Here is a 25,776-nt window from a genome sequence, read left to right as displayed (position 1 = left end):
GATGTTTTGCATGATACCTCGTTAAAATACCCACTATTATGCAAGTTGCCCGAGGAAAAAAGGTTGGGTTTGTGGGCAGCTTTGAGCCTTCTCATGTTGGTTGGTTTCTCATGAAGTAGGTTGCTCTGGGTAGTAAGCTGGGATAAAGATCTAAGACAGTCTGTGGTCCTCAGCTCGGCAGATAAGCTGCTGCTAAGCACCAGGAATTAGAAGCCCTGACTGTACAGTAGAGGGAAGGGAAGGTGACAGAGTAATTATTACCCTCCTCTTTTTCAGTACTGCTCGAGCACATTCAGGTATTAAACTCATATCATACCACTCTAAACATTCATAAGCTGCTTCTCGAGCCCCAAAATGCCTGTTGTCCTTCTCTGTATTTTAGCAGATGGCAGAAAAGATCTCACTTTCCAGTTAGCGCGTGACCAGCAAACACGCTATATCGAGGCGTACAGTGGACTCAAGTTGCTCTGCAGTCAAAAAGGTATGTTTAACCTGGGTTTCAGCCCAACTCCAGGAGCCATCAGAATAAAACACAGGCTTCACTGTTCTGAAAGAGCTCGGGTCAAAGTCCTGGGTCTATCACAGAAGGCCATCCTCTTTCTCCCACGAGATCTATCCCTAGAGGAGCTGAAAGCAAGAGACAGTATCCTGACTGCAGTTACAAGTCTGGTCTTACCTTAAGTCAAATACTCTCAGCTTCATCTTAAAAGTGACAGATTCCAACCAAAACAGTAGCTTGCCAAAGCCTTCCACGTACCCATCCTCCACCCAGAGGCAAAGTACCACTTTTATTTCATTTTTCTCAGCGATAAAGGACAGTACTTGAACACGGGTACTTTTTTTTTCTTTTTTTATTGCTGTTAAGTCAAGGAAAAAGGTTGCATAAAATCCAATCTCTTCTAGAAATATAAGTGACCTTTCCAGTACATTTCAAATATCAAAGTATATGGTAAACATACAAATAAAGAGAAGGTAACATACCTCCTATTTACAGTACAGTATTTTAAATCATAAAATAAGTTCCATAAAGTACAACTGGCAGGTAATTCACAATACAAGTCCATTGGTGGTTTAACACCCTCACTTCAACTCAAACGCAGTTCATTCACTTCAAGTGGTCCAAAAATACCCAGATCAAATAAAAATTTTAATCAAAATAATTTTCATTTACTACTTAAACTTTTTTTTTTTTTTTAAATTAAAGCTTTCATCTACCTCCCTCCCCGTTCCCCCCCTCCAAGAAAAAAGTTTCAAAATGTACACTGGTGCTATAAATATAAATGCTACCTATGAAGAAATGTAGTAATCAAGCTTTTTTTCTTCAAGTTTTTTGTTTGTTTGTTTGTTTAGCAATTTATTAGACGGCTGAACCAAAGATTGATTTTATTTCATCCCTCTACCGGACACCGGGTCTTAGTTTAAGAAAAAAGATTTCTGCCATGAACTGTGAGGAATGCCAAACCCTATGGATATACAGTGGTAGTTGTTCATCGGTGTTGAATGCAGCAGTCAAAAAATACACTCATCTTCCAGATAACCTCAGTGCACTTTAGGAAATCAAATATTACCTGGAAGCAATTTAGTACGTATATTGGCTTTTAAAAATAAAATAAAAAATACAGCAGCATTAAACTTACTTACTCATGATACTGACATGATTAATACCATCTTAACACTCATTTCAGTCTTTCACATTATACCGTAATTACGCATAGTGGTAAATTGTTATAAAATAGTGACTTTGCTATTTGGTAGACAGGTTCTAATACTAATACCTGACTATTTTGTAGAAAACCATAGCTTTTGTTCAGTTTGAAATAAAACATTTACATTCTAAGTACAATGCAACACTAATAGTTTAGGAAAAAAATATTCAATCAAGTAATGTTCATTCTGTGTTGACACGATGTAGAATAGCTTTAAAAAAGGAAAAAATGCTGTCAACTTTCATTACAAATGCAAACACACTGAGTACAACATTCATACCATTTTTTTCACCTTTTTTTTTTTGCTGAACATACAGGCTAAAAAGCTACAATGGAAGAAAAATCTGTCAATTTAAGCTTGTTCATTTTTAAAAATCTGTTCAAGTCCACACAGTTTCAGCCACTTCCTGCTCTATGTATTTTCGTTATTTGGGACTCTCAAGAGCTGTGTATATGTGTTTTTAGCAGATATAGTACACACAGTACGGTGTGTTCCTTTAGATTCTCCTAATAGGACGTTTGAACATCTCCCCTCAATTCATGAGCATTAATTTAGAGTATGGGCAGGGTCTGTATGAACTGCTAAACACTCATGCAAGTCCAACGAATCCACGTGGACAGACAGGGAAAAGAAAATAAAACAGCAGCATAAAGAGGACAGGGAGTGGGAGGGGGAGAAGATTGTGGTGGGGAACATGACCAAGTTTCTTCTTTCACCATATGGCTGCTCCACCAGTGATGTCAGAGGTCAGAGGACTTTTTTTTTAAATGCAGTAAACATTGCACATGTCTCAAGTCTTCAGTGCAAAAGCATGGTTCGAATGCTCTTTTTGATTGTTTGGCTGTGTGTGTGAATTACATGCATTACGCAAGCCTTTTGTAGAACCAGGAGGAGACCAGGGACTCAGCTTTCTTCTTTAGTATGGAACAGAGGTGCAAAAGCAATGAAAAATTCCAAAAGAATATAAAACCGGGAATGTCCCAAAACACAAGACCACCCCCCCTCCCCCACACACCTTCCCCCAATTTCCCAAGCTTCAGTTTAAGTAGGCAATGTTTACTTGTTTCAGTCTGCAGAATCCAAGGTATCATTGGAAGGGGGAGGGGGAGGTGCGTATCTCAGTCTGTAAGTGCCTAAAACAGGAAAGAGAACTACTAAGTCACTGCTCACAATTAAAATGGATTACAAAACCACTACAAGGTATCAAAATGGACATGCTCTTCAAAAGGCACTATCATCCTCCAGTCCTTTCAAAGTAGGTCCCAAGATTTTATACTATTTTCTTTCAACTGCTCGCTAAAAACGTCAGTTTTTAAAAAAAAAAGACAGCAGATAAAGGACTTTACCCTTGTTGGAAAAAACCCGGAGGAAAGAAGACCCCACCAAGGCTAGTCTTTCCTGTTCCAGTCCGACCAAGCAAGTCGAGTCAGAGTGGGCACAGGCCGAGAACCAGCAGCAGTTCACGTTCTGTGCCAACACTGCCTTTTCTCCACCATTTTGAATGGAGAAAGGAACGGCACACAAGACCGAAGCCTTTGATTTTTAGTTCCAATTGGTTTCTGCCTTTTTGCTGCAACTTGTCCGAGAAGTTGAAGCATATTTCATTTGTGTATTTCACGATGGGGCACAGAGGATGGCTGGTTGTGCAAAGGTAAGCTTTACAAAAGTTAAATTATCAAATGGCCACTTTGTTTGCTTTTTTGAGTTCTCCTAAGTTTTAAGGATTCACGCTCGCATTATAGACAGTAATGGGTATTTTCTACACTTTTTGCCAATAAATTCTCTCCAAAAACACTGAACAGGAATGGAAAAATTGGAACAACATGCAAATCTCAACATAATGCCAAAAACAAAGCAGTGAAAGGCATGACAAGTTAGAACAGATACAGTTTGAGTTCCCAGCTCTGAATCGTGCCCATTTTCAGCTTCGCGCTGTGAATCCCATTCCCTTGCTCTGTTCTACAAAAATTTCAGGCAGAGATAGGATACTTTGCAGTTTTAGAGCAGGTCACTAATGCACAACCATTTACACAAAACATACACACGCACGCACACCTTTCTGCAAGACCAGAAACAGCACATTCAGTAAGGTAAAGAGAAACCGCTAAACTCAAAAGCAAGTCCGCTGGGAGTTATCATGATTACCTTGTTGACTGGCCTCCATGGATGACTGCTTACAGTCCTGCGCATAGTGTCCACTTACACCACAATTGTAACATGAAACGTTCCCGTTCTTCTTGGGTCCCGACCCATTTGTGTTGGCAACTACGTTAGGTGCTGGATATACGGGATAGAACCTCCCAAATCCTGCCATCTGCTGCATACCATAGTTGGCTTGGCTCCCCATTACCGGGTCATGCATAAGCCCGTTTGCATATGGAGACTGAGGCAGGAAGAAAGGAAGCTGTGTTCCATTGCTTTGATGTGCTTGATTGAGGTAGCTGCCATTGCAAAGTGACGGCAGAGTGAAGAAAGATGGAACTCTGTAGACTTGTCCATGAAGTGGGTTATGATAAAAATAGCTATTAATCTGAAGGCTTCCATTGGTCCCACAGCTACACCTACGTCCACAAGAACCGCAAGGACCAGATCCCAACTGCTGTGGAGGTAACATTGTCCCATTAGTGTTATTGTTTCCAACAGCGTTTATGTAGGATGTGCTGTCGCTCTGTGCAGTGCTGTGTGTTAAAGCAGGGCTCGGGCTAGGGGCAGGGCCTGGCGTGTGTGTAGGTATTGCGGGAGGAACGGTGGACTGGACCTGGCCAACACCTAAACCAGCGGACTGAGGTGGCGAGGAAGTTGCTACAGTGTTTAGCACGTTTGTATTCTGGTTGGGCAACACACTGGTAGCGTGAGGACTGCCTGGCAAAGCGTACGAAGCTGGTGGAGGTGGTGGTGCTGCCGTGGAGAGACCAGCTGCTGGAAGAACTACCTTTAGATTGGTAGGCTGAGGGATCGCTCCTGGGTTTCCCTCAATGTGAGGCACCATTTGATTCAGTCCTACCACCTGGGATGCAGGTTTTGTGATGGGATCTGTCGTAGGAACTGGGGATCCTGGGAAACTACCTGGATTGTGGACTGGGATAAAGGCAGTATTTGGTGATCCAATACTTAAGTTTCCTGTCGGCTGCTGCGGTCCATTAACTGTGCAACTTTCTGACGATCCTTGTGGAGAGGGCATTTTCAATCTGTGTATTGCCAAATGCAAAGCAGGGCTACCAGGCTGGACAGAGTGTGGAAGGAAAGTGGATGGGACTGGCAAAGGGGAAGCCATCAGCTCAAGGCGTTTCTCGGGTTCACCAGCAGTCACTGGGCCCATTCCACCAGGAGGTGAATTCGCAGACTCTCTCACTGGTGAGACAGCAACAGGCGTGGAAACGAGCATTCCCATCGTTTTACCGTCTGCAGATATGGGTGGTGGGACAACTGCTTCAGGCTTTTGGGCAGCGCTGTGCATCACACAGTGTAAGGCAGGCATAAAGGAAATGTGTTGGAACTTTGCGTTCAAAGGATCTTCCGAAAGGCTTCCGTTTTCGTTGTTCACCGCAGAGATCTGAGCAGATGATTTGTTCATGTTTGATGAACTGACAGCACTGTAGCCTGTAAACCTGGTTGCATTTTGATTCCCAGAGTCCTCAGAATTGCTATCCGTATCTGTGGAGAAAACAGCATTTGTCAGAGTCGGAAGACTGTACATGGAACTACATTAACTCTCACCCTGGACTCATTTACCCACATAAAACTACATTTGCTGACACAAATGATAGTTATCTCTTCCTGAATTAGAACAACTTTGAGACTATTTTCATTCATCCAGATCAGGGTAGGCCAATCTCAATCACTTGCCTATACCAAACTGCCTAACAAGCTACCGTGTCTTTGACTTGTGAATATCTGCAAATGGGAACAGTGGTACACAGACTACATTAGGAATTTGCATCTGCCTTGAAGGGTATTAACACAGTTTACTCAGATTTGGAGTGGCAAATTCAACAGTCATTAAATACAAAAAGAGAAGAACCTCTCAGAGATGATGGGCATACTTTGATGTAAAACAAGTCAATTTTATGCCAAACATAAAACATTTTTCCATATACTGTGCTGCTGAACTTAATCAAGAGACCTATGTCACTGAAGTCAGAAAATACAGGTATCTTGTATAGCATACATGTACGTAGCAATCTAAAACTCAACACTATGTAAAGAGTCATGCTATTTGCAAGAAGCTTTCAAACCATCCAGCCACAAAACTCACAAAGCAAAATGTTATCTGTGGCGAGTTCAGAAATAAGAGCAGCTAATAAAACTGAGAAACTAATTTAAATTAATACAAGAAAGAGATTAGTCAAGGAATACACAAGTTCATGCACACTCTCCACAAATCCAACCTCTGTCTTTTTCTTCTTCACTATCAAAGCTTTCCCTCCCATCATGTCGTGGACTAGAAGGAGAACTGTAACTTTCAGATGATGTTTCTCCACATGTATCATGACCAGATCCAGCGTCCAAATTCAGATCTAAAAATAAAAATTGGCGTTTTTATTTTTAATCTTAGTATATCAAAAGTGAGATTATTTTGGTTTGCTGATACCGCGCTCGTCCAGATTTTTGTTTGTGGTACTGTGTTCCTACTTAATTGCATCTGTCCCTTCTACTTCTAATGTTTTAATGCTGTGCATCAAGGGCTAGTCTTGTCCCAAACTTTCTGATGCCTGAATCCTTCACATTAAGAAAGGTGACACTGAAAATTCACATTTATGCAGAATAATCAAAAGAATAACCCTTCAAAAGTTTTGCGATGCTTATAAAAAGTATACTGTAATAATAATTTCCTCTTCATGGTAGCAGTCAATTGTTTCCATTCAAACAGGTGAAATACTCCTTGGTCATACCAGCAAAGGCAGAAAGCTAATGCAGCAGGCAATGTCCAAGCAATACACCTTTTCATCATTAACCATTCAAGAACAGGCTTTAAGCCAATTGTATCAACAAAATCTGTTTAAGGAAAAAGAGGTGAACTACAGATGTGTGAAATTGCTTTCTAAATTCTGAAAGGGATCGTGGGAAACTCATTTGCAGGAAATCGGATTTCAGGGTGGGTTTGGATCCTATTAGTGAAGTCAAGTCTAAGCCAGAATGCTCTGGCTTTCAGGTTCAGCCTCAGAGGTGAAGTAACAAGAGAGATGTGTGCTCTCACAGAATGTAGGCCAGATGCTAGCATCAAGGAAACCTCGATGAGGCAAAACTCTGTTGGAAAAACTCCAGGACAAAGCCAGAACTCTTATTTAGATTATTATTATTATAAATTTTTAATTTATTTATAATTATTGATTCATTACAGTTACTGCAAATATAGCAGGTTGGGGTAAGTCATTATAAAGCTTACACAATGTTTTGACTCTTGAAACCATTTTCCTGGTTAGAGAAAACCTGTACTGAAACCTATACCTGGTAAAATTATTACATATTCTAAACACTTGTTAAAATATAATGTGAAGTAGAAGTGTCAACCTCACAATGCTGAGAATTGTTCAAGAAGTCCAAAGCCCTTATCACAAAATATCAAGTCCTCTGAGTTACAAGGGTAACTAAATGAGGACTCAAAAGCTAAAAATAGGGAGTGAAAAATCGAAGAAAATACGATGCAGTTAAGAGCTACTGACTCAAGAGAGGACATTTCAAACCATGCCTTTAGATAATAATGCTAGGGAGAGATTCAGACTGCAACGTGATTTTTTTTCTTGTAGACTGCATCTCCCGAGAGTATTACCAGATGACATTTTGATGTTTGTACACACACAGGTAGAATGCTCATCCCTGAAGACTGAATTGCTTCTAAACTCTGCAGGCTGCAGTTTCTTCTTGGAGCGGCCTTAACTAGCCATCTCTATCAAGGAGGCCGTTTCACATCTGTAGATTAGTGTGAGTGGGTGAACACAAAGCATTCCTTTTTTAGCATTCCACTGTGTCACACAAAATTGCATAATCTCTGAAAGTTATCATCAGCTCATAAACACTGTGTGTTTTGCATGACAACAAGAGTAGTAAGCAACCAGAAACATATACAAAAAGCTGTCCTGTAGATTATTTTTCCTACTTGTACAACTCTTACCTGTAGCCTTTTACAAGCGTATTGTTTTTGCTAACTTTGTGAACTGTGAATTCTTAAAGTTTGTCAGATTTTAATACACTTTGTAGAAGATAACAAAAGCTGCGCATAAAGCACATGACACCAATTCAATAATGGGATCTACCTGGAACTCTCAAAGGTAAGAAGTGATGAGAAGAAAGAATGAAAAGTTGTTCAAGACTGTACCCCAATGGGAAGCATGAGCAAGACAAGGCACTTTGAAAAAGTGTTTTCAACACTTAGGACAATTAGGTGGTATAGAAAAAGGCAAATTCTTTTTCAACTTTCTGTTGGGAAAACTAAACATGAGAAAGACAAGGATGCAACTGGTATTAGGAGGCTGAAAAACATCGAGACATCAAAGTCAACAGATAACATAGCCCTTCAGAAATTGATAACAAAACCTGAAGGCTCAACTTACTAAAACAAGATTATATTTGTGTTGCTCAGCACTGATTGATGTATACAAATTCTGGCCCAGACTCTAGATTTTGCTGGGTGACCTAAACTTGAAAACCCGGGTAGGGCAGCGTACACAGTTCTGTGCTGTAGCTCAGCAGGTTTATGCACTACAGTTCACCAAAGGTTCACACCAGTGGGTTTTTACAACAGGTTCCACATGTGCCACCCCACAGCACTAGCAATTCATTAAAATAGTGAGCTGCAAAGGAAATGCTAATGACAAGATGCTGGACCTCCACACACTCAGACTGATTAATTTCATACAGAAGAAACCTAACTCTGTTTCTGCAACTACTACTCTACTTAAGGCACTTTATGAAGAGTTTACTAGAATGTTTCCAGTTTTGCACAAAAGGAGATAAACCCTAAGCAACTTTATACAAAATACTGTGTCTAGCACATTTTGTCCAGAAAGTCAAAGCACAGACTAGACAGCCAACATGCTGACTTGCACTGAACGAAACTTCAAATTTGAGATTTCCTCTTCTGCAGAACAATGAATAAATGGGCAAAACTGGAAATTCTGTTTCTTACAAACAGCTTAGGAGAAAACATCTTACCTTTTGCTGTCCCTGTACGTATGTGCTGTGATGCTGCAACTCTAACTCCATTAGTCCTGTTATTCAGCCGGCAGTCAGTTTTCTTTGCTTTCTCCCTGTGTAAATAATTTTCATGTTTGTTTCCCCCCCCCGCCCCCCAAATGCATGAGCACAGATAACCAACCATGTATGAAAACAGAATGCCACTGTAAAAAAAGGCAGTAACTCCAGGCCACAAATGTGTAATAGATTTAACAACAAATGTAGATAATGCACTAATAGCCTTTATTTATTTGTTTAATATACCAGTAATTAAACTGCCAACAGTGTTGCTAAACACTTTGAATAAAGATCTAAAAGAAAACACACAAGAGTTTGTTTTTTTTTTAAAAAAAAAGAGGATGCAGCTGATTCTGCAGCCTTTCCTGAAAGCTAACAAATGTAATGAAGCCATACCCTACACTACAGTAAAAGCATCTGGTTACAGAGTAATAAAATAACAAGAAGCCAAGTTGAAACCTTATTAGATAAGGCTGTAAATTTTTTCGCTTCCTTACAGTGGAGGATTGTTTAGCCCACAGGAAGTTCTGAAGCCCTCTGATTTGCAAGTTATCTTCAATAAAGCATTTCAGCAAGTTACCACCGTCTGTCCTTACTTGATCTTCACCATTTTCAGGACAGCTTTTTGTTTTTTAACTTTAAAATAAATATAAAGGGAAGAAAAGGTAATTTTGTATCACTCAACCTGCTTCTGCTCCTTAAGTCTGTTTGCTAAATGACAACTGACAATTTTAGGAAAGGAATGAATACAATTATATTCTATTTATCGCATTACTTCTTTTCAAAAGGTAAGTTTTTTTTTATATAGCCTAGTCTCACAATATACCAGCTCTTGTACCACAATAGTAAAACAAAGCACCTAACTGACTGTACGCTCTGTTTATCAGAGTGAATGCACCACACGTTCCTGGATTACTGGTTACGTTGGAAACCTACTTTTCCAGCTGTGGCTTTCCCTTCTTCTTGCTTACTGCAGACAGACTTCGTTTTTCCCCTGTATGCTAAACACAAAATACAAGAATGCCAGTCATAAAAGATGACTTGTATCATGAAAACAAACAAAAAACCTTAGACTTAAAGGTCTATGAGCCCATGACTGATGCTGCTTGCAGATGTTACAGCCATACAAACAACTATTCGTACTGTGCAGTCAGACCTTCAGAATCACGCACATCATGCGTTTATGCTACTATTAGCAAAGGACACAGCAAATTACTACTTCCAAATACTCAGAAAATACCAATCAAATTATTGCTATAAGCAAGCTGTATTTGAGGAGAAAACCAAACACTTCATCAAATACTCCCCAACAACTCCTTCCTCGAAAAGAAGTCATCTTATCAGAGTTAATCATAAGGCTTAAGGGGCTACAGAACTTTTTGATTTGAGTGGAATTATCTGACTGGGAGGGGGAGAAGCGTACATGTGGCAATTTCTTTTTACATTGCAAGTTACATTTACATCTTGACAAAACAGGTACCTGGCCTTGATTGCTGCTAAACTAAACTCTGTAAAATACCACCTAGAAGCATATTAGAAAAAACACAACATCTGCATTTTTCTTTAAGTATATGCTAGTTGCTAGTGCAATCTCTTATTTGGCAAAGCAGTAAAAACTGTGACAACTCAAAAATAGTATCTGCCTACGCTGTATTTGTAAATCTTTTAAATGGGAAGTAGCTTTTCCTGCTTCAGTATATCAATTTTTTCTTGCCTCAAGCTCGCGTACTTCAAGCTTTGATGCAGTCTACCATTTCTGCTTTGAAAACAAATCTCAATTCATTACCGTAGTTTGTGAAAGAAGGAAACTTTGGCTTATCATTCAATAGCCAAATTCTGCATGTGGAATGAAATCAATATTAAGCAATTCTAATATTCAAGGTTTTTCAGAGGAAAGCGTGAGCAACCTTCCTTTCCTCAATTTCAGTACATGAATTTATTTATGAGTAATTATTCTTCTTGACCACACTTATATCAAAATTGACCACTGGAGACAAAAAAAAAAAATCTCACACGGTGTGTATATATGCATCCAGCTATTAACTTTTTCAATGAAGATTAATACTTGAGTTACTTAGACAATGGAGGTAAGATAGAGGGGAATATGTCTAATCTGTACTCCCTGCTGCACCATTCATATAGTTTACTTATTAACAGCATGTTGTTGCTTGCAACAACAAAAATTCCATAGGCCTTCTGAAATTCTCTCTGATGTTAGAGAGTTGTAACTTATTGTACAATACCCTACAATAACAGGAAGTCCCTGCTAAGAACTTAAGACTTTTCTGATTGCACACATCCTACTGGGATGTTTTAGCTATAAATTCAAAACAAAATACTTAAGCTTCAACAGAGTGATAAGTGTAAAAATTATGAAGGGTTTTCTAATCCAGGTAGGTCACCTGCAACTTCAACATGGACAATCATTGCTACAATTTTAGCAGTGTTCTTCATCTTTTAAATCTAAATATAAACATGTGTAGAGGACAGTTTCCTCATTTCAGAGGTTCAGAATATTGCTTTAAATGTAAAAACAACACACCTGCTCAAGTAGGCTTGTACAGTGCTCTGGGTGCTGCTGGGCAATACAGCTTTTTCTTCTCCAGTCCATTACCCCATTTTGCTCAGAGTGCTGTATGTTAAGGCTATCCAGTGAAGAACATTTTGCACTACTAGTGCTGCTGAAAGGAAAAAAACAAAAGCTATGCCAATGTGAACAAGCTTGGGGGCTTTTCCTACCAACATACACATTTTTGCATTGTGTTGGGAAACAGGTACTTTGCTTTCAGAAAACTCTAGAAATTCAAGACATTTTAAAGACAAATTACAGGAATTCTTGCACACTGAAGTTCTGAACATACATAGACTTCCTTTTGGAAGTCTGCTATAATTTGATGCAAAATTCAGAAAAACAACATTTGGAGAAAACAGTACTTGAGAGAACAGCTTTCATGGATATTTCTGCATGCAGTCTTTTTGTTCGCATATGTCATACAAGATGCGGGGAAACTTTCCAGAAAGAAATGTATTCTGAATTCATTCTCTTTCTTCCTTATGATGACAAAATTTGTAATTCCTATTTCAGAATTCCTAACACAGATAAGAAAAGGAGCGCATGTCTACTTACAAATCATGCTGCAGCTGTGTTTATTTTAATTTCAAACTAGTCCTCTTGTTTTATGTTTTAACCTTGAGGGTTACTAGATTTGAGTACTGAGAAACGGGAGTTGCATTTGACATTTTCTGTGGGCCTTATAATGCCTTCCACTGAAACTTCTCTTAGCAGTTGCCAGTCAGTAGCAACTTTTAACTAGGTCTGAGAGCACTTGTCAATGAAGACTGCTGGAGAAACAGTCAGGGGTCTCACAAGGTCAGTAGGGCACATAGATCTATAAACTTTTCATCTACCATTCAAAAACGTGTCCTACTATTCACTGGATGCAAAAAAAATAAGGGGAAAAAAAGGAGTTAATACTTTTAACTTCTTAACCAAATACTCATGCTGAAAATTTAAAGCACCTTTCAATTCAGAGCTTCTGTCAAGGTACATGAAAATTACTGTAATATGAGATGTTAATCAGTTCCCATGATGGCAGAAATCTAGCTCACTCCAAAGCAGAAGACATGCTGAAGTTCCAGCAGTTACTTACCAAACACCTCTGGAAGTAAGTGCTTAAACTACTTTAAGAGACATGCAATAGAATATTTAAAAACAAAACAAAAAAAGCTCAGATAAATGGTGAGAACCCAAGGTGGTCCCTAAATAGAGACATGAGTCCATAACTGTAGAGATCTAATCAAGGTCACTTTAGAAACTTCTGCCAAATAGGATTAAGTGAAGCTGCTGCTAAATTTGTTGTCATTTCGTATAAGCTGTAATACTGGTAAATATTTATTTCAGATGTTCAATCTCATTCCTCCAAGCAAACGTCTGGACCTTTTCAAGAGTAAGGCTGCCATACTTAAATAACAACAGCAAACAGACAAATGTAATGCATAAATTTTCCTGAAATGTACCAATGCTGAGGTGAACCATTACTTATTCTAGAAAATTTTATATATATTTGAAAGAGAAAAGTATCATTCAATGCCATTTCTTTAGAAACTATAAATAGCAGGCATAGGTTTTAAGGAGAGTCTCAATGTGAACACAGGAGGATTAACAGACCTTTAGGAATCAAGTGGTAAACACACTTTCCCCTCTTGAGAAGAAAATAACAGCTAGCAAAAAAGAATTTATAAGATTTGTGGAAAGATCTGTCCCAGTTCATCAAGCTGCTTCTAAAAAACCCACTTTAAAGAGATCCTAAACAACAGCCAGTTCTAGTATACTTTATTATACAAGGAGTAAGAAAAAAAAGACTAATTCTTTTGGATTGATAACTGTTTGTTAGTAAGCTTGGATTGAGCTCTTATGACTTCATAGTAGTTTTCTAACCACTGGCATAATCAAAGATTTTGTTAAGATGCCATTCTCGGACAAATTTAAGTTGAGAGTAACTTAGGAGGGTCAAAAACAAAAACAAAATGAAGCCAAATCACTAAGTTGTCCAATCAGTAATTTCACAAGAATCTCGTTGGTTAAGATTCACAAAACTCTGACAAACAGTTTTGCACTATGGTTATTTGTTAATTTTATAATTTCAAGTAAATTTTTCCCCTGAGATAAATACATCTTACAGATAACATAACAGTTAAACACAGAACAAAATTGCAAACCACAACAAGAACTCTATCCATGTTTTCCTGTTAATATAGTTAAAATACTGCACAACTATGTGCAAACATCTCCAAACATTCTGGTTAAGATACATTAACAAGTGAATGGACTTAAATAAGTAAGGAATACAAGCTCTAGCTGCTAAACAAGGGAAGGAATGGGCTACCTTCTCCTCTAAGACCACCTTTGAAACTATTGAAGAAAAGCTGAGAATCAACGGCACTAGAAATTTCCATATATGCATGTGTGCATGCGCAAGGGAAAAAATACATAAAATACAAATTGACGTTACTCAGATTACAAACAAAATCAAAATATCAACTTAAACAGAAGACTAACAAAATTTGTGAAAGAAGAGAGTTCCAAATGAACTATACCCACAGATTCAGAAACTAAATCTTTTATAGTATTTTCAGTAGATTTTTAATACAGAACTGTCCATGTTACATAGACCTTTCTAATACAGATTAAGCTAATCGAAGAAACAACCAACCAAACAAGCTTTAATCTCGAAAGAAAAATATACTACCAAAGCACTAACAAATGAAGTTCAGAAATGTAGCATGGGCACATTACATCCTGGTACCTACTTGGCAACAGGACTTTTTCCATTATGTTTCTTGTGGACTGTTGTGTGTTGCATTACATCTGGAAAAAAAAAATAGCAAAAAGCATGATTCCAACAGCAATTATTTTCTCTTTTAGATCAATCCAGAAAATTCATCTTTCTATCACTACCCGACACTTAGTGGAAGACATCTCCATTAAATATACTAGACTTAATTTAAAGTGGTGAAATTAACAGATGTTGCATAGAGATCAGTTTGTACAGACAGAATCAAGATTCTTTACCTTCAATTTCACAAAAGAATAAAACAGAAAAATAGGAACTGTAACAACCCTATGTTTGCTCACCTCTAGATTTAGTCATAACGACTAAATGTGTGACTGAGTATTGTCCAGTATGAAAGGGATGAAAAAGAAGAAAGTGAATTAAGTCAGTAAAGTACAGAATTCTGTATTTTTTTTGGCTACTAAAATGAATCTCAGAATCCCATGTAATTGACAAGTTGTGAATACTGAATGCAGGTAAGTCTTACACAGAAGTATTGCATTCTGAACATCATAAATTTCACCGTGCAAGTAAAGCTTTACAAACAACACAAGACAGAACAAGAGATACTGCCTCAAACAAGAAACCAGAACCTTAGATTCGTGGTCTGCCTATTTTTTTAAAACAATGGTTGAACTTTAACAAAAACAAGTTTTTTTCAATTGCAACTAGCCTTCTTGGTAGCCATCATTGTGCCTGAACTCCTGTCAATGCAACACAGAAGTCCAAATAATGACTTGAAAAAAAATATTAAATTTTAAAACTTCTGGTAGCACTTTATTAAAATGGCACAAAAGGTGTTCTGCATTGCATCTGTAGCTTCATCAGTTGAACAAGTTCCTTTTAAGGACAGTATATAAAACTACTTGAGCTAGTTTTGAATATACTGTAAATTTACTTGGTGTATTCTGAACTCTACAGAAGAATATAATAAAACAATTTTAAATAAGAAAAGTCTGTCTGAACTGCATATGTGGATTACTGATTGCACATAAGATCAACTACAAGCTTATTAGTTATTAGCATGTAAGAGGACAAGAGCGGTGACTTTCTGTGAAAACTAGTGTATCTGTCCATGTTCACCCATCAGCCCCATTTCTCATCCTTTCCACCTACCAGAAACTTCTACTTGCTCACTACTCAAAGCAATGTGAAACTGGCTTGACATTCGTTACAGAACGAAATTACTGACCAGCCACTAGACTGCTGCTTCCATCTAAGAACTGTTTTCTGAGGTATTTGGAAAACACCAGCTTTCAGACTGTAATTAACATTCACTACAGTCCCAAACAGTTAAAATCCTTATTAACTGGCAAGAGTATAAAAGCAGTGTAAGTTAAGAGGAAAAACTTCAATATCCTTTCTGTATAAAACTAAAACCTAGACAAATTTGACACATTTATGGCAAAACAAACTGCTGCATTCAACTTGTAACCCAAATAAATGAACATGTAAAGCTACAAACAAACTTGGCTCAAGTAAGTTGTGGAATATTTCTTCCTGTTTGCTCAACACAGCCGTGAACTTCTGCCTCCAAGCTGTCTATGAACAATCCCACTTCTTGGATTATATAGCAACCCTCTAAGGAAACTGTAGGATGTATACAAAAATTCTTCATTTATACAGCACATTCCATCCAAATCTCTCAGCTTTGTACCAATAAAGAAATTGGTCAACTGCATGATTTCCAGAACTGAGTCTGGTAAATTTTCTCAGAGAAGAACCACCTTTAAGTACACAACTACCTTCCTCCTGACTTGAAGCTTCTGAACTGTCCTCCTTGAAGTGTTCTGGTGCTTTAACCATCTTCAAAGAGGGTTGTAAGTTACCTGCAGAGAATAAAGTTCACGTAGTAACTTTATAGATCTTGAACAACTGGACAGTTCCTGAGTGCTTGCACTAAACTGGAAGCTAGGGAAATGGAAGTCTGAACTTTCTGGTTTGCATGTGGCAATTATTTGAACATCATCTCCTTCAAAGTAGGCAGTCTCCAAGAATAGAGACTCTATGGAGATGCTTTTATTTTGACAAAAAATGCAAAACAATTTTAAAGCTATGGTGAAATTTCGAAAGCTTTGGATTGTGATTATAATGAATATTTCTAAAATATACTGCGCATCAGACTTTCAAAAATAATATTTTCTGTTTCAGCAGGAAATTGCAGGAGACCAACTATAGTTATTAAAATTTTTATGCAACGAGTTACTCTCCACTGTTAAGTCATTCTCCTGGCAAAGGAGACTTAATTTGGGCTGAAATCTTCTAGTACCCTTAACACAGTCTTGATGCATCATTTTTGCCTTGTTATGCCAGATAAGGTAACAAAAAGTGGCAATAATATTTACAGTTTTGTTGCAAAAATACCAGTGCCCCACTCTGAAAGAGAACTAAGTTCAGCAGTGAATTTAACTCTAGAATTCAACTATTCCTCTCAAAAAGTTCCAAGTTAGTGCAGGTAACAGCATTTGAAAGCTGCTGTTCAGGATCTTGAAGTATCGATGGGAACATCTTCCTGCGTATTGTTTGCATTGAACATACTAAATCCCAAGAGATCATGTTCTAATGAAGTCTACTGGGATCAAAAATTTACCCCAGTCTGAAGAAGTGTCTAAAATAACTGATTTTATGAACCAGAAGGGAGCTAATTGATTCCCTCCTTAACAGAACTGTGACAGCATAGATAATTATGCTTACTGAACATATTATTCAGTGTGAGATCTCAACTACTATTAAAGGTATAAAGATCCTCCACTGAATTGACAATTTATTTCCACAAAGGTTTTACTAAAATCATACCTATAGCATTTAAGTACTTCATAGAGTATTTTTATAGTTCTGTGAATGGACGTTTTATCCCCAGATCTAAAAACTAACTGAAGACCAATGTAAGCCAGAGTCACTTTCTCTGCTAATTCATTCTGCAAATTTGATTTAAGAAAAATCTCATCCCAGTTCTCAAACACATGCTTCTTCCCTCTCCTCCAGCATTTCCATTGTATTCAAGATATGTCACCATGGCCTAAATTGCAATTGTAAATACTTCACAGGATTTCAGGATTCCCGAACATGAAATTTAGAAAAACACAGTGGCCAGCAATAAAAAATAAAATAAATAAATAAATAAATAAAAACTCGAAAAAGAGCTTGATGAGTACTTCCGTTTTAGCATGACACATGTAACAGTCTGCACTATAGTAAATGTGATGGTGAACCGTCCCAGAGAAGTTATCCAGTCTCCCTTATCAACAGGGAAACAACTACACTTATATTCATCATGCTATTTGTCTTCATCAAAGCTTTCCTTAATATCTATCTCAGTGTCAGGGCCCTGAACCACACCAGTGGGTTCTACAGCCTCTTTTGCCCTGCCAAGGACCACACCCGCCTGTGTTCAAGACCAGCTCTGGTACAGGGCAGTCTCGCAATCTTGGCTGAGACTGGTGGGAAAGAGCTGGGAGACGCCTCATGCAGGGCCTCCATCCTTTGGCTCAGGAGCCGCGTTCAGGCTCAGGTCTTTGCCAGGGCTATGCTGCAGCCGTGCCTGGGCCTGGCACGTCTCGCTGATCCTGTTCTTAACCCTGACCTACTGACTTTTCTGCCCTGACCTCAGACATGACTCACTGCTACCAACTTCTCTGGTAATCACCAGACTCTTGCCTGTCCCTGAGCCTAATCTTCCTCACAGCAAGTTAAGCCCATTAGAAGTTCTCTCTCCTCTCTGCTAAACAATGAAGTACCTCATCCTTTCTATCTGTCATGCATTTTAGATCTGACAAATCCTCATGACCTTTCATGTAGCCTACATGCACATATATACACGTTTTTTGTTTTGTTTTTTATTACAAATTATCTCCCATTTATGATCACTCTGTAATCTGTAAGGCATCGTCCTGCAGAATTAATGTTTCAAACTACCAACAGCCCTGCAGATCATTTCTGTCCTGCACTAATGCAGTTGAGTCTATTACGATGGGACCTAGCACTGGTTCTTTTTCAGTGCATTTCTACAATTTGTGAAAATCACTTTAAATTATAATAATGTACAACAACATATTGACACCTTTTTCCCACCTAGATGTAGATGTAGCCCATAGACTAATACATGCATATCCTATGCAGTGTGTCCATCGTTAATGTGAATCTTTCTGGACCTTGGAACTTCCTTCCTCTCCATGCAGCTCTTCATTACAAGAGAGTTGTCAGAATTTTTCACAGCAATAAATTCCAGCCAATTTCACAATCATCCTGGACCTCATTAGTTTAACTTATATATGAAACCAACATACAAGAATGTCCTAACTGTTACTAGGCCCTATCTGATCATAGAAAGAACACATTTGATACACCACATGTATCATCTCGGATTTGTGTTAGCTGTCATCCCTTTATTTTCTTTTGAGTGCTCACAAGCAGTCTGTTCAAAAACTCTGACTTATTCCTTACTAAGATCTTCTGCAACTTCTGAGGCTACAGTCTCATAGTCAGTACCGTAACTGTCATGGTATATAACATGCACTGAAGGAAGAAAAGATTCAATAGAAACAAAGAGCACATCTTAAGGCAGCCTAACAGAGAAGCTAAGCTTGGGTTGTGCAACTTACAATACACAAGTACCAGGTCCACCAAGGAAATATCAGCAAAGCAAATGTTTTGAACAAGATTCTGTATGATCTGAAGTCAGGACCATCCCATTATTTACATACTAGGTACCCTAAACAAATCTTAGTTTAAATATCAAGACAAACACAATCTACAAAAGAAACCAAATAAATAACATGCAATGTTTTGGGATCAGTGCAGAAGGCTTTTTGTTCCCATGCTTACAACAGCCTCATCATTCATTTTCACAGGATTCATAAAAAAGATGGCAGTAGCTTTAATAAAAAAACATGCTTTTCCTTTGAAGTCTTGAAGCTTTAAATAAGTTTTTAAATGGTCAAAAATATTTGGCTGCATTTCTATTCAATACCACTTGTCCTACTGCTGAAGTGGTAGTGAGGTCAGGGGATTCTGGCCCGTTTTGGGATTTCTTATAAAGTCCCAAACTGTTGCACATGCTCTATTTATTTTTACGTATTTTAACAGCATGATGGTACAGAGAAGAAAGAAAGAAAAGAACGCAAGCTGATGCTTCACAGCACATTCCTACTGTCAAAAGCATATGTCTGCTGAAACAACTATTCATTGGCAGTGAGTTCAAGTATGACCAGTAGAATACAATGTAATACAAATATGTAATTAAAAAACATAATCAGGCATGACAGGAAGAATCACTTTTTATAGACTTTTTGTTATATAGAACAGTATTAAGATATTTCTTACTGTGAGTGTGCAAAGATTCTGATGAAATTGATTGGAAGAAGTTGTATACTCTCTGATTCTGCAGAAAAGCTTGTGATGTATTTGAAAATAGCTGCCTGAAATTTAAGCGAAATTCTGTTAAACTGTAAGTAATATTTCATAGGAAAAACAAAATTACCATTTAAGAGCAAACTAGGTAGTTCTTAAAAAGACTAAACACTTTAACTTGCAAACTTGCACACTGAGCATACAGAAGATTAAAGGATACTTCAGAGCTCTGTTGTTCAGTCCTAGTTGGAGTACAGCCAGTAAAAGAAATCAGTATAATGAATTTTTTTAAATTAAAAATATATGTACTTTTGAGTCACCCTAAGTCAAATATTTTAGCCTCCTGTAACATTATCAGACAGAAGCTTGGACAGATTCAAAAAAGCACTGAACCTTAAGCTTTAACTTTTTTCCTCAGCTTCTTTTTTCCAAAACCTGCTTGTTAAAAAGACTTGTTTGGTAAAATACAAAGTTAAATACAAAGCAGCTTTTTTCCAAAACCTGCTTGTTAAAAACACTTGTTTGGTTAAATACAAAGTTGAATTCACCTACAAAGACAGTGTCTGAATTTCCTAATTATCTCAAAGAACAGAGGGAAGGATTCTCAAAATTGCCCAGCACTGTTCAGAATCTGTTCCCAAGAGCTCAGCGACTTCCTATAGCTTCAGACAAGAAAATAGTCCAAGAATAAATATTTTAAGTCCCACACCAGATATCCAGTTTTTGCTTGCCAGCACTACCAGTTCTGCTTTTTTTTGGAGGGGGGTAAAGGCAATTAAAAAAAAAAAAAAAAGGCCAACCAAGCACGTACTTAAGACACCTAAATACACATTTCTGCTAAACTGACACCGTAAGAAAAAAAAAAAAATCCACAGTAATGCTACTGTCAAGATTATTCACATGGTTATTTAGCATAGTCACAACTTCATTTATAAATAGTAATTACAACTCCATAATATAATATGGCTGGATATATTGAAATGATATCCTCAATCTGTTGAATTTGTAATTATTCTGCAGTTAGGCCTTACAACCTTTCTGTATTGCCAATCAACCAATATTTAAAAACAGGATATTAGTCAAAACTGATCTAGTTTTTACCTTGAAAATCAATCCAATAAGAGACAAATAATAGTACAGAGCAAAATAAAAGAAAATTGGGAAGGAGAGGGGAAGGGGAAGGTTGAGGCATGCAGCAGCTCTGTATCTTCTGTAGCTAAGCTATTGAGACAAAATCCTGAAATGTAAGAAGCTTGGACACAAGTATCTGCAGTATTCAGAGCAGGAGCTTGAGAAGCAGTGCCTGATTACTTCAGCAACTGTCTCAAGACACACTTGGCCTAACCTGATTAATAGTTTTAAGTTACTTTGAATAAGGTTGAACAACCCTGACAAGGTACCTATAGCAAATAAAAAGAACAAGGGAGGCATACTCAAATTCATACTGCTTTTCTGAGTTACATGATTTAAACAAAATGGCCCACAGCTCAGCAAGCACTCTCATAACTAGATAACAGGTTATGAGGTAACCGCCCTTTTCTTACAAATGTGTGCATTGCATTTATTTTATAGGTATGCTTCATTATTACTGTTTTTTCTTTTCCAAATTCTGTTCTGTGTCACTCTGTCGTGATTTAGAATGAGAAAATAGCACTTTGAGTTACTTTTTAATTTTTCTAAATATGTCTTTGCACAATGGAGACAAGTCCCTCCTCCCTAAAGTACAAATCATTGCTACACTATGTTGCCCTGCACTAATACTTTCCTAATTGGATGATTACTCCTTAATAAATCCACACCATTGAAGTTTGAAAATAGACTCTTATTTTCAAGAAAAAAATATGTATTTCATCACTGCCTTCCCATCTTCTTCATAAATTAACTAACAAAGCAGAATTCCACTGTCCCTAGCAGTCATCTAGCTTGATTGCAATCCCTTTTCAGATAATGCATTTCAGGTTATTTGCTAGAATTCTCACCTGATTATGGGCTCAAGATCAGCATGCCTTCGCTCTTCCCTCTTCTGAAAACCCTGATTTAGTGCTCTTAAAATAGTCTTGTCAAACGCTTCAGAAGACAATTCCTTTGGAAGCTGAGAAAAAGGTTAAAAATGTCAATTACTCATTGCTCATCTTAAGATTATCTTTGTTCATCATCAGTCTTTATACCTTTTGTTATCTACGGGAAACTCTACTATTCCAGCTTGAATAAAGTAATTTGCAGACGAAGTACAACAAATTATCATAATTTAATTTTGGTAGAGAAACACTTTGCAGTAAATTCTCCTATCAAGTCTAGGTGCATGAAGCTCTAAAGCTCTCTTTAAAAGAACATGTAGATTCAGAAATTCACCGATGTTTTTTCTCAGAATAATTTCAATCCTTTTTCAATTTCTTTCTTTAAACCTTTCACACAAAGAAAGTAGGTCTGAAACAACAAAAAATACTAGGGAAGATGCCGAGCACTGTACTCACTCTCATAATTTCACTAGATTAAATTATTTCAAAGAAAGAGTAGAAATGACCAATTAAAGATACATAATGCACTGGGTTTCAGCAGGCAATCCTGAGATCACTCAGTAGCAAGTCCTCTTCCAGTTGCTATTAACACCAAAGCTTCTCATGAAAAATAATTCTATTTCCAATGCCAGTATCACAAAGTGAGGCCTTCTGATGCTCCAGTTCAGAACATAAAATTCTTGCTACCAAGGAGCTGTCAAATTTAAATGACAAGTTTTCCCTAGAACAGAAGTTTCTCACATTTATAACTTCCAAAATAATATACTACAGTATATGAAAGCTCATGAAATTAGTTAATTTATTTAGAAAAAATAATCATATATATTTTTAATTTTGGTACAGTTAAAAGAAAACAGCCACAGCAGAAATGTTTCCTCCTAAACTTAAAAGGTATTGCTGATCTGATTTACATCTATCATCAGTTTTGATCAACAGCACTAAGCAACTTACACTATAGCGGCATCTTCCTCTCGTGTATCTGGAATATGCCCAATCCAGAGCGCCAGCTGGATATACCATGCTGCTAGTGGTGTAACAGCAAAGCACTAAGTAATTCTTTCACAGATTGAAGTGCTACTAATAAACAGACACTATTTCTAATGTAGATAATTGCTTGGTAACAAGCAAAAATAGCAACTTCTGGAATTCAGATTGACAGATGCTGTTATTATTAGTACAATGCTATAGCACCTGAAGTGCATTAGATATGAAAACAGAAAGAAATGCTTCTGAACAGAAAGTAGCTTTTCTGAACACTTTGGCTTTAATATGTGTTACTGAATATCTCTGACTGAAGAATTTGTCAGTATTAAACAAATGGTTTACTCATGCTATTCCAAAAGCATGGGGAAGTGCAAACTTCCTGTCACAATATTTTGTACATAATTTTGCCTCAAGAAACAGGGAACTTTTTTCCTTTAAAGCTTTCATTTAAAGGGATTCAATTCCTCTTGTAGTTTAAGATTCAGAGTCATACAAACCCAAGTGTAGGCGCTTGCTATCTTAACTCCAGGTAATAAGACAGTCTGGTTACCACAAGCATGTTAGTCCTTTCACATGTGTAGGTAATTTCCTACATGCAAATAACTTCTTATGCTTGTCATCCAAGAGAAGGTGCTCTTCAAATATAAGGAAAAGTTACCCTATTTACTACCTTAGCTTTTCTCATCAATGCTGCTACTCTGAAACAAGTTTTATACAGTTATCTTACTCCTACCACCCACAAACTCCTAATTTCTGATCAAGTAGTTTGCCCATTCCTTTCTGTCCTAGAATCAGAAAGCTGGTGTGCTTCTTTACTTTGCAGGTAGGAGAACATGAGGCATGCAGTTCAGCACTCATCCCACGAGCTGCAGAGGATCTCATACGACAACCCTGCTTTTAAGGTTTTCTTCACGAATAGAGAAATTTTGTGGACATCCCATCCACAACTAGATATTCCCACCCATAATTCAAACCCTCACAAATCAAGCTCTGGGAACTCTCGGAACTAGATATTCCAACTAGATTACAGCAGCAGCAAATACTTTCCTTCATTTTTACAACACTAGAAAACACCATATTGATGACAAACAGCGAACAAGACTGTGGCCTTTGTACAATAACAGGTGTTCTACTTGCAATTAACACTGCAGTAAGACCTTCAGATGCTACTGAAACATGCCTAAAACAGAACTCTCCTTAGTACCCTGAGCAGTGAGCAGTTTAATATAGAATTCCCCAGAATAGATAGAACCCCAAATATTAGGCACTGACAATGAAACACAAAGTTCAAGGTCATCACACTCTGGGGATCCACATGTTGTCTCTGCACACTAATACATTCCCTGCTTTGAGAGGAGGGAGAGGGTCTTAGAGAATATCTACTTTTTGTAAACATACACATGCACGCAGAAGCAGCTTCTAGAGTTTCTCAAGTTTAATGCCTTGTGACAGTGAATATGCCTGCCTTTGTTCTGCTGAACAATGCGACAGTAAAATTAAAAACTGTTATGCTCATGGCTCCACATCATTAATTAAAATCAAAATGAATATACTCTTAAGGTTATTCTAATAGGGCACAAATAAGCAAATTAGCAGTGCTTGCCCCTATATATTAACTCCGTGAGTGTATTTTATGGTTGTTTTAAGGCAGTTCAGTTAAAGCTGCCAGACAAGTATCCCTCGGGAATATAATTTGTATCATTTGAAACTCCTCAAACATTCTATTGAGCTTCTTCATCTGTCATATTGCTCCACCACAATGCACATGATTCAAATGGTTAATAGCTAGTAGCCCGCTTTTGTTTCTGTAATTACATCTCAGAAATCACAGATCTCCTACATCTGAAGTTATAAATCTAATGTGGAAACACTATTTTAATATGTCAATACGTACTTTTAGAAGGAATTCCTGAAGCTCCTGGTGTGTTTTTGTTACACATGTTACCGAAAGGTCGGACCAGGTTACCTGAATAATGAAAGAGAATGAGTAAAGTTTCTGTTTTCCAAAGATCATAGCAGTTAACATTTTCTTAACTCTTATATTGAGATCATCATACTTAACACTAGCAACTAAGTAAAATACCAGGCAAAACAGAGATAACAGTGTACCTTTCAGAGATGTACACTAATTCTGAGTGCACATCTTGAGATCATTTTAATGTTATTTGTGGCTAAAAGCAATATGAACAAATTCAGGTCAATGCAATCAAGTCCCTGAAGATTACTTAGTGACTCCAAAAGAAGCCAGGCAGAAGGTTGTGTAATTACAGGATTTCTACCAAACAGTCGTCATTAACTTCAAAAAACAGAGCAAAGAACTGTAAGTCAGACATACTGGATTTAGTTCTTGCTGCCATTCCCATTAGTCGATAAATAAATTAACAAAAATCTTTTTATTCTCTTGCATATAAAATAATTTTATCTGCCTGAGGTTTGATTCTTATATGGTCATATTAAACTTCTTGTAGGATACAATTCGTAAAGAATATTTCAAGTTCCAAAGGAAGCTACTCAAGAATCAGACAGCATATTGGTATACACTTCTATCAATTTTTCAGTAGCTTATTGTTCTGTCACAACATGCAAGCATTAAAACAGCACCTTCACGTGCACATTTTGAGAAAAAAGCAGCTTGGTTAGATGAGTGCTGCCTGGCTTTTAGTCAACCTCTGTGCTTAAGATTCCCATTACATGCATGGGAAGATTCTGTGTAATGGGAGCAGACAAGGCAATTATAAATATTAATTTACTCCAAAGAGCAGACAGGAAAATGTCAACCACCAACTGCCTTCATCTTAGTCCCCTGAAATGCCAGCTACTGTTGGTGACCTCGGTTGGGAAGCCATGACTGTAAATTGCTGTTAAAACCTTAAGAAGCAGTGGCTGGGCAAGCATAAAATGATCTACTGTGAGGAACACAGTATATACCTGCACAGATGAGGAGAGGAAACTCTTTTCTAAAAGAAATGAGGTGGAGTCGATTCAAGCTTACTCAAATACTTCCCAGAATATCTCCAAACATTCCCCCTTTAACAAAGAAATTCAAAACCACTGTCAAATCCATCTACATGCTGAATTTCTAAAATAGTGTTGCGATTTTCAATATTAATAATCCATATGGGCATTCTGTACAAACCTCCTCTATCTACTATTGTATTTTACCTAGTACCTAGTTCACAGACTATTTGGCCAAA

At 37.5% G+C, this 25,776-nt stretch overlaps 1 protein-coding gene across 1 annotated transcript in view; it reads right to left on the bottom strand.

The window, feature by feature from the left end:
- Positions 1–836: 836 nt before the first annotated feature.
- Positions 837–25,776, bottom strand: part of ZCCHC2 (zinc finger CCHC-type containing 2) — a 48,712-nt gene continuing 23,772 nt past the window's right edge. Inside the window, exons 5-15 of the mRNA XM_035317586.1 lie at positions 24,477–24,548; positions 21,560–21,672; positions 19,554–19,648; positions 15,977–16,060; positions 14,209–14,266; positions 11,441–11,579; positions 9,835–9,899; positions 8,860–8,954; positions 6,096–6,224; positions 3,853–5,361; positions 837–2,840 (exon numbers count right to left, since the gene is read on the bottom strand). Of these exons, the coding sequence (XP_035173477.1) occupies positions 2,773–2,840; positions 3,853–5,361; positions 6,096–6,224; positions 8,860–8,954; positions 9,835–9,899; positions 11,441–11,579; positions 14,209–14,266; positions 15,977–16,060; positions 19,554–19,648; positions 21,560–21,672; positions 24,477–24,548 (2,427 nt within the window). The 3' untranslated portion in view covers positions 837–2,772. The remainder of the gene's footprint in view (positions 2,841–3,852; positions 5,362–6,095; positions 6,225–8,859; positions 8,955–9,834; positions 9,900–11,440; positions 11,580–14,208; positions 14,267–15,976; positions 16,061–19,553; positions 19,649–21,559; positions 21,673–24,476; positions 24,549–25,776) is intronic.

Source organism: Oxyura jamaicensis, chromosome 2, assembly GCF_011077185.1.
Source record: "Oxyura jamaicensis isolate SHBP4307 breed ruddy duck chromosome 2, BPBGC_Ojam_1.0, whole genome shotgun sequence".
Lineage (NCBI taxonomy): Eukaryota > Metazoa > Chordata > Aves > Anseriformes > Anatidae > Oxyura > Oxyura jamaicensis.
This window is presented reverse-complemented; position numbering and strand designations above follow the sequence as displayed.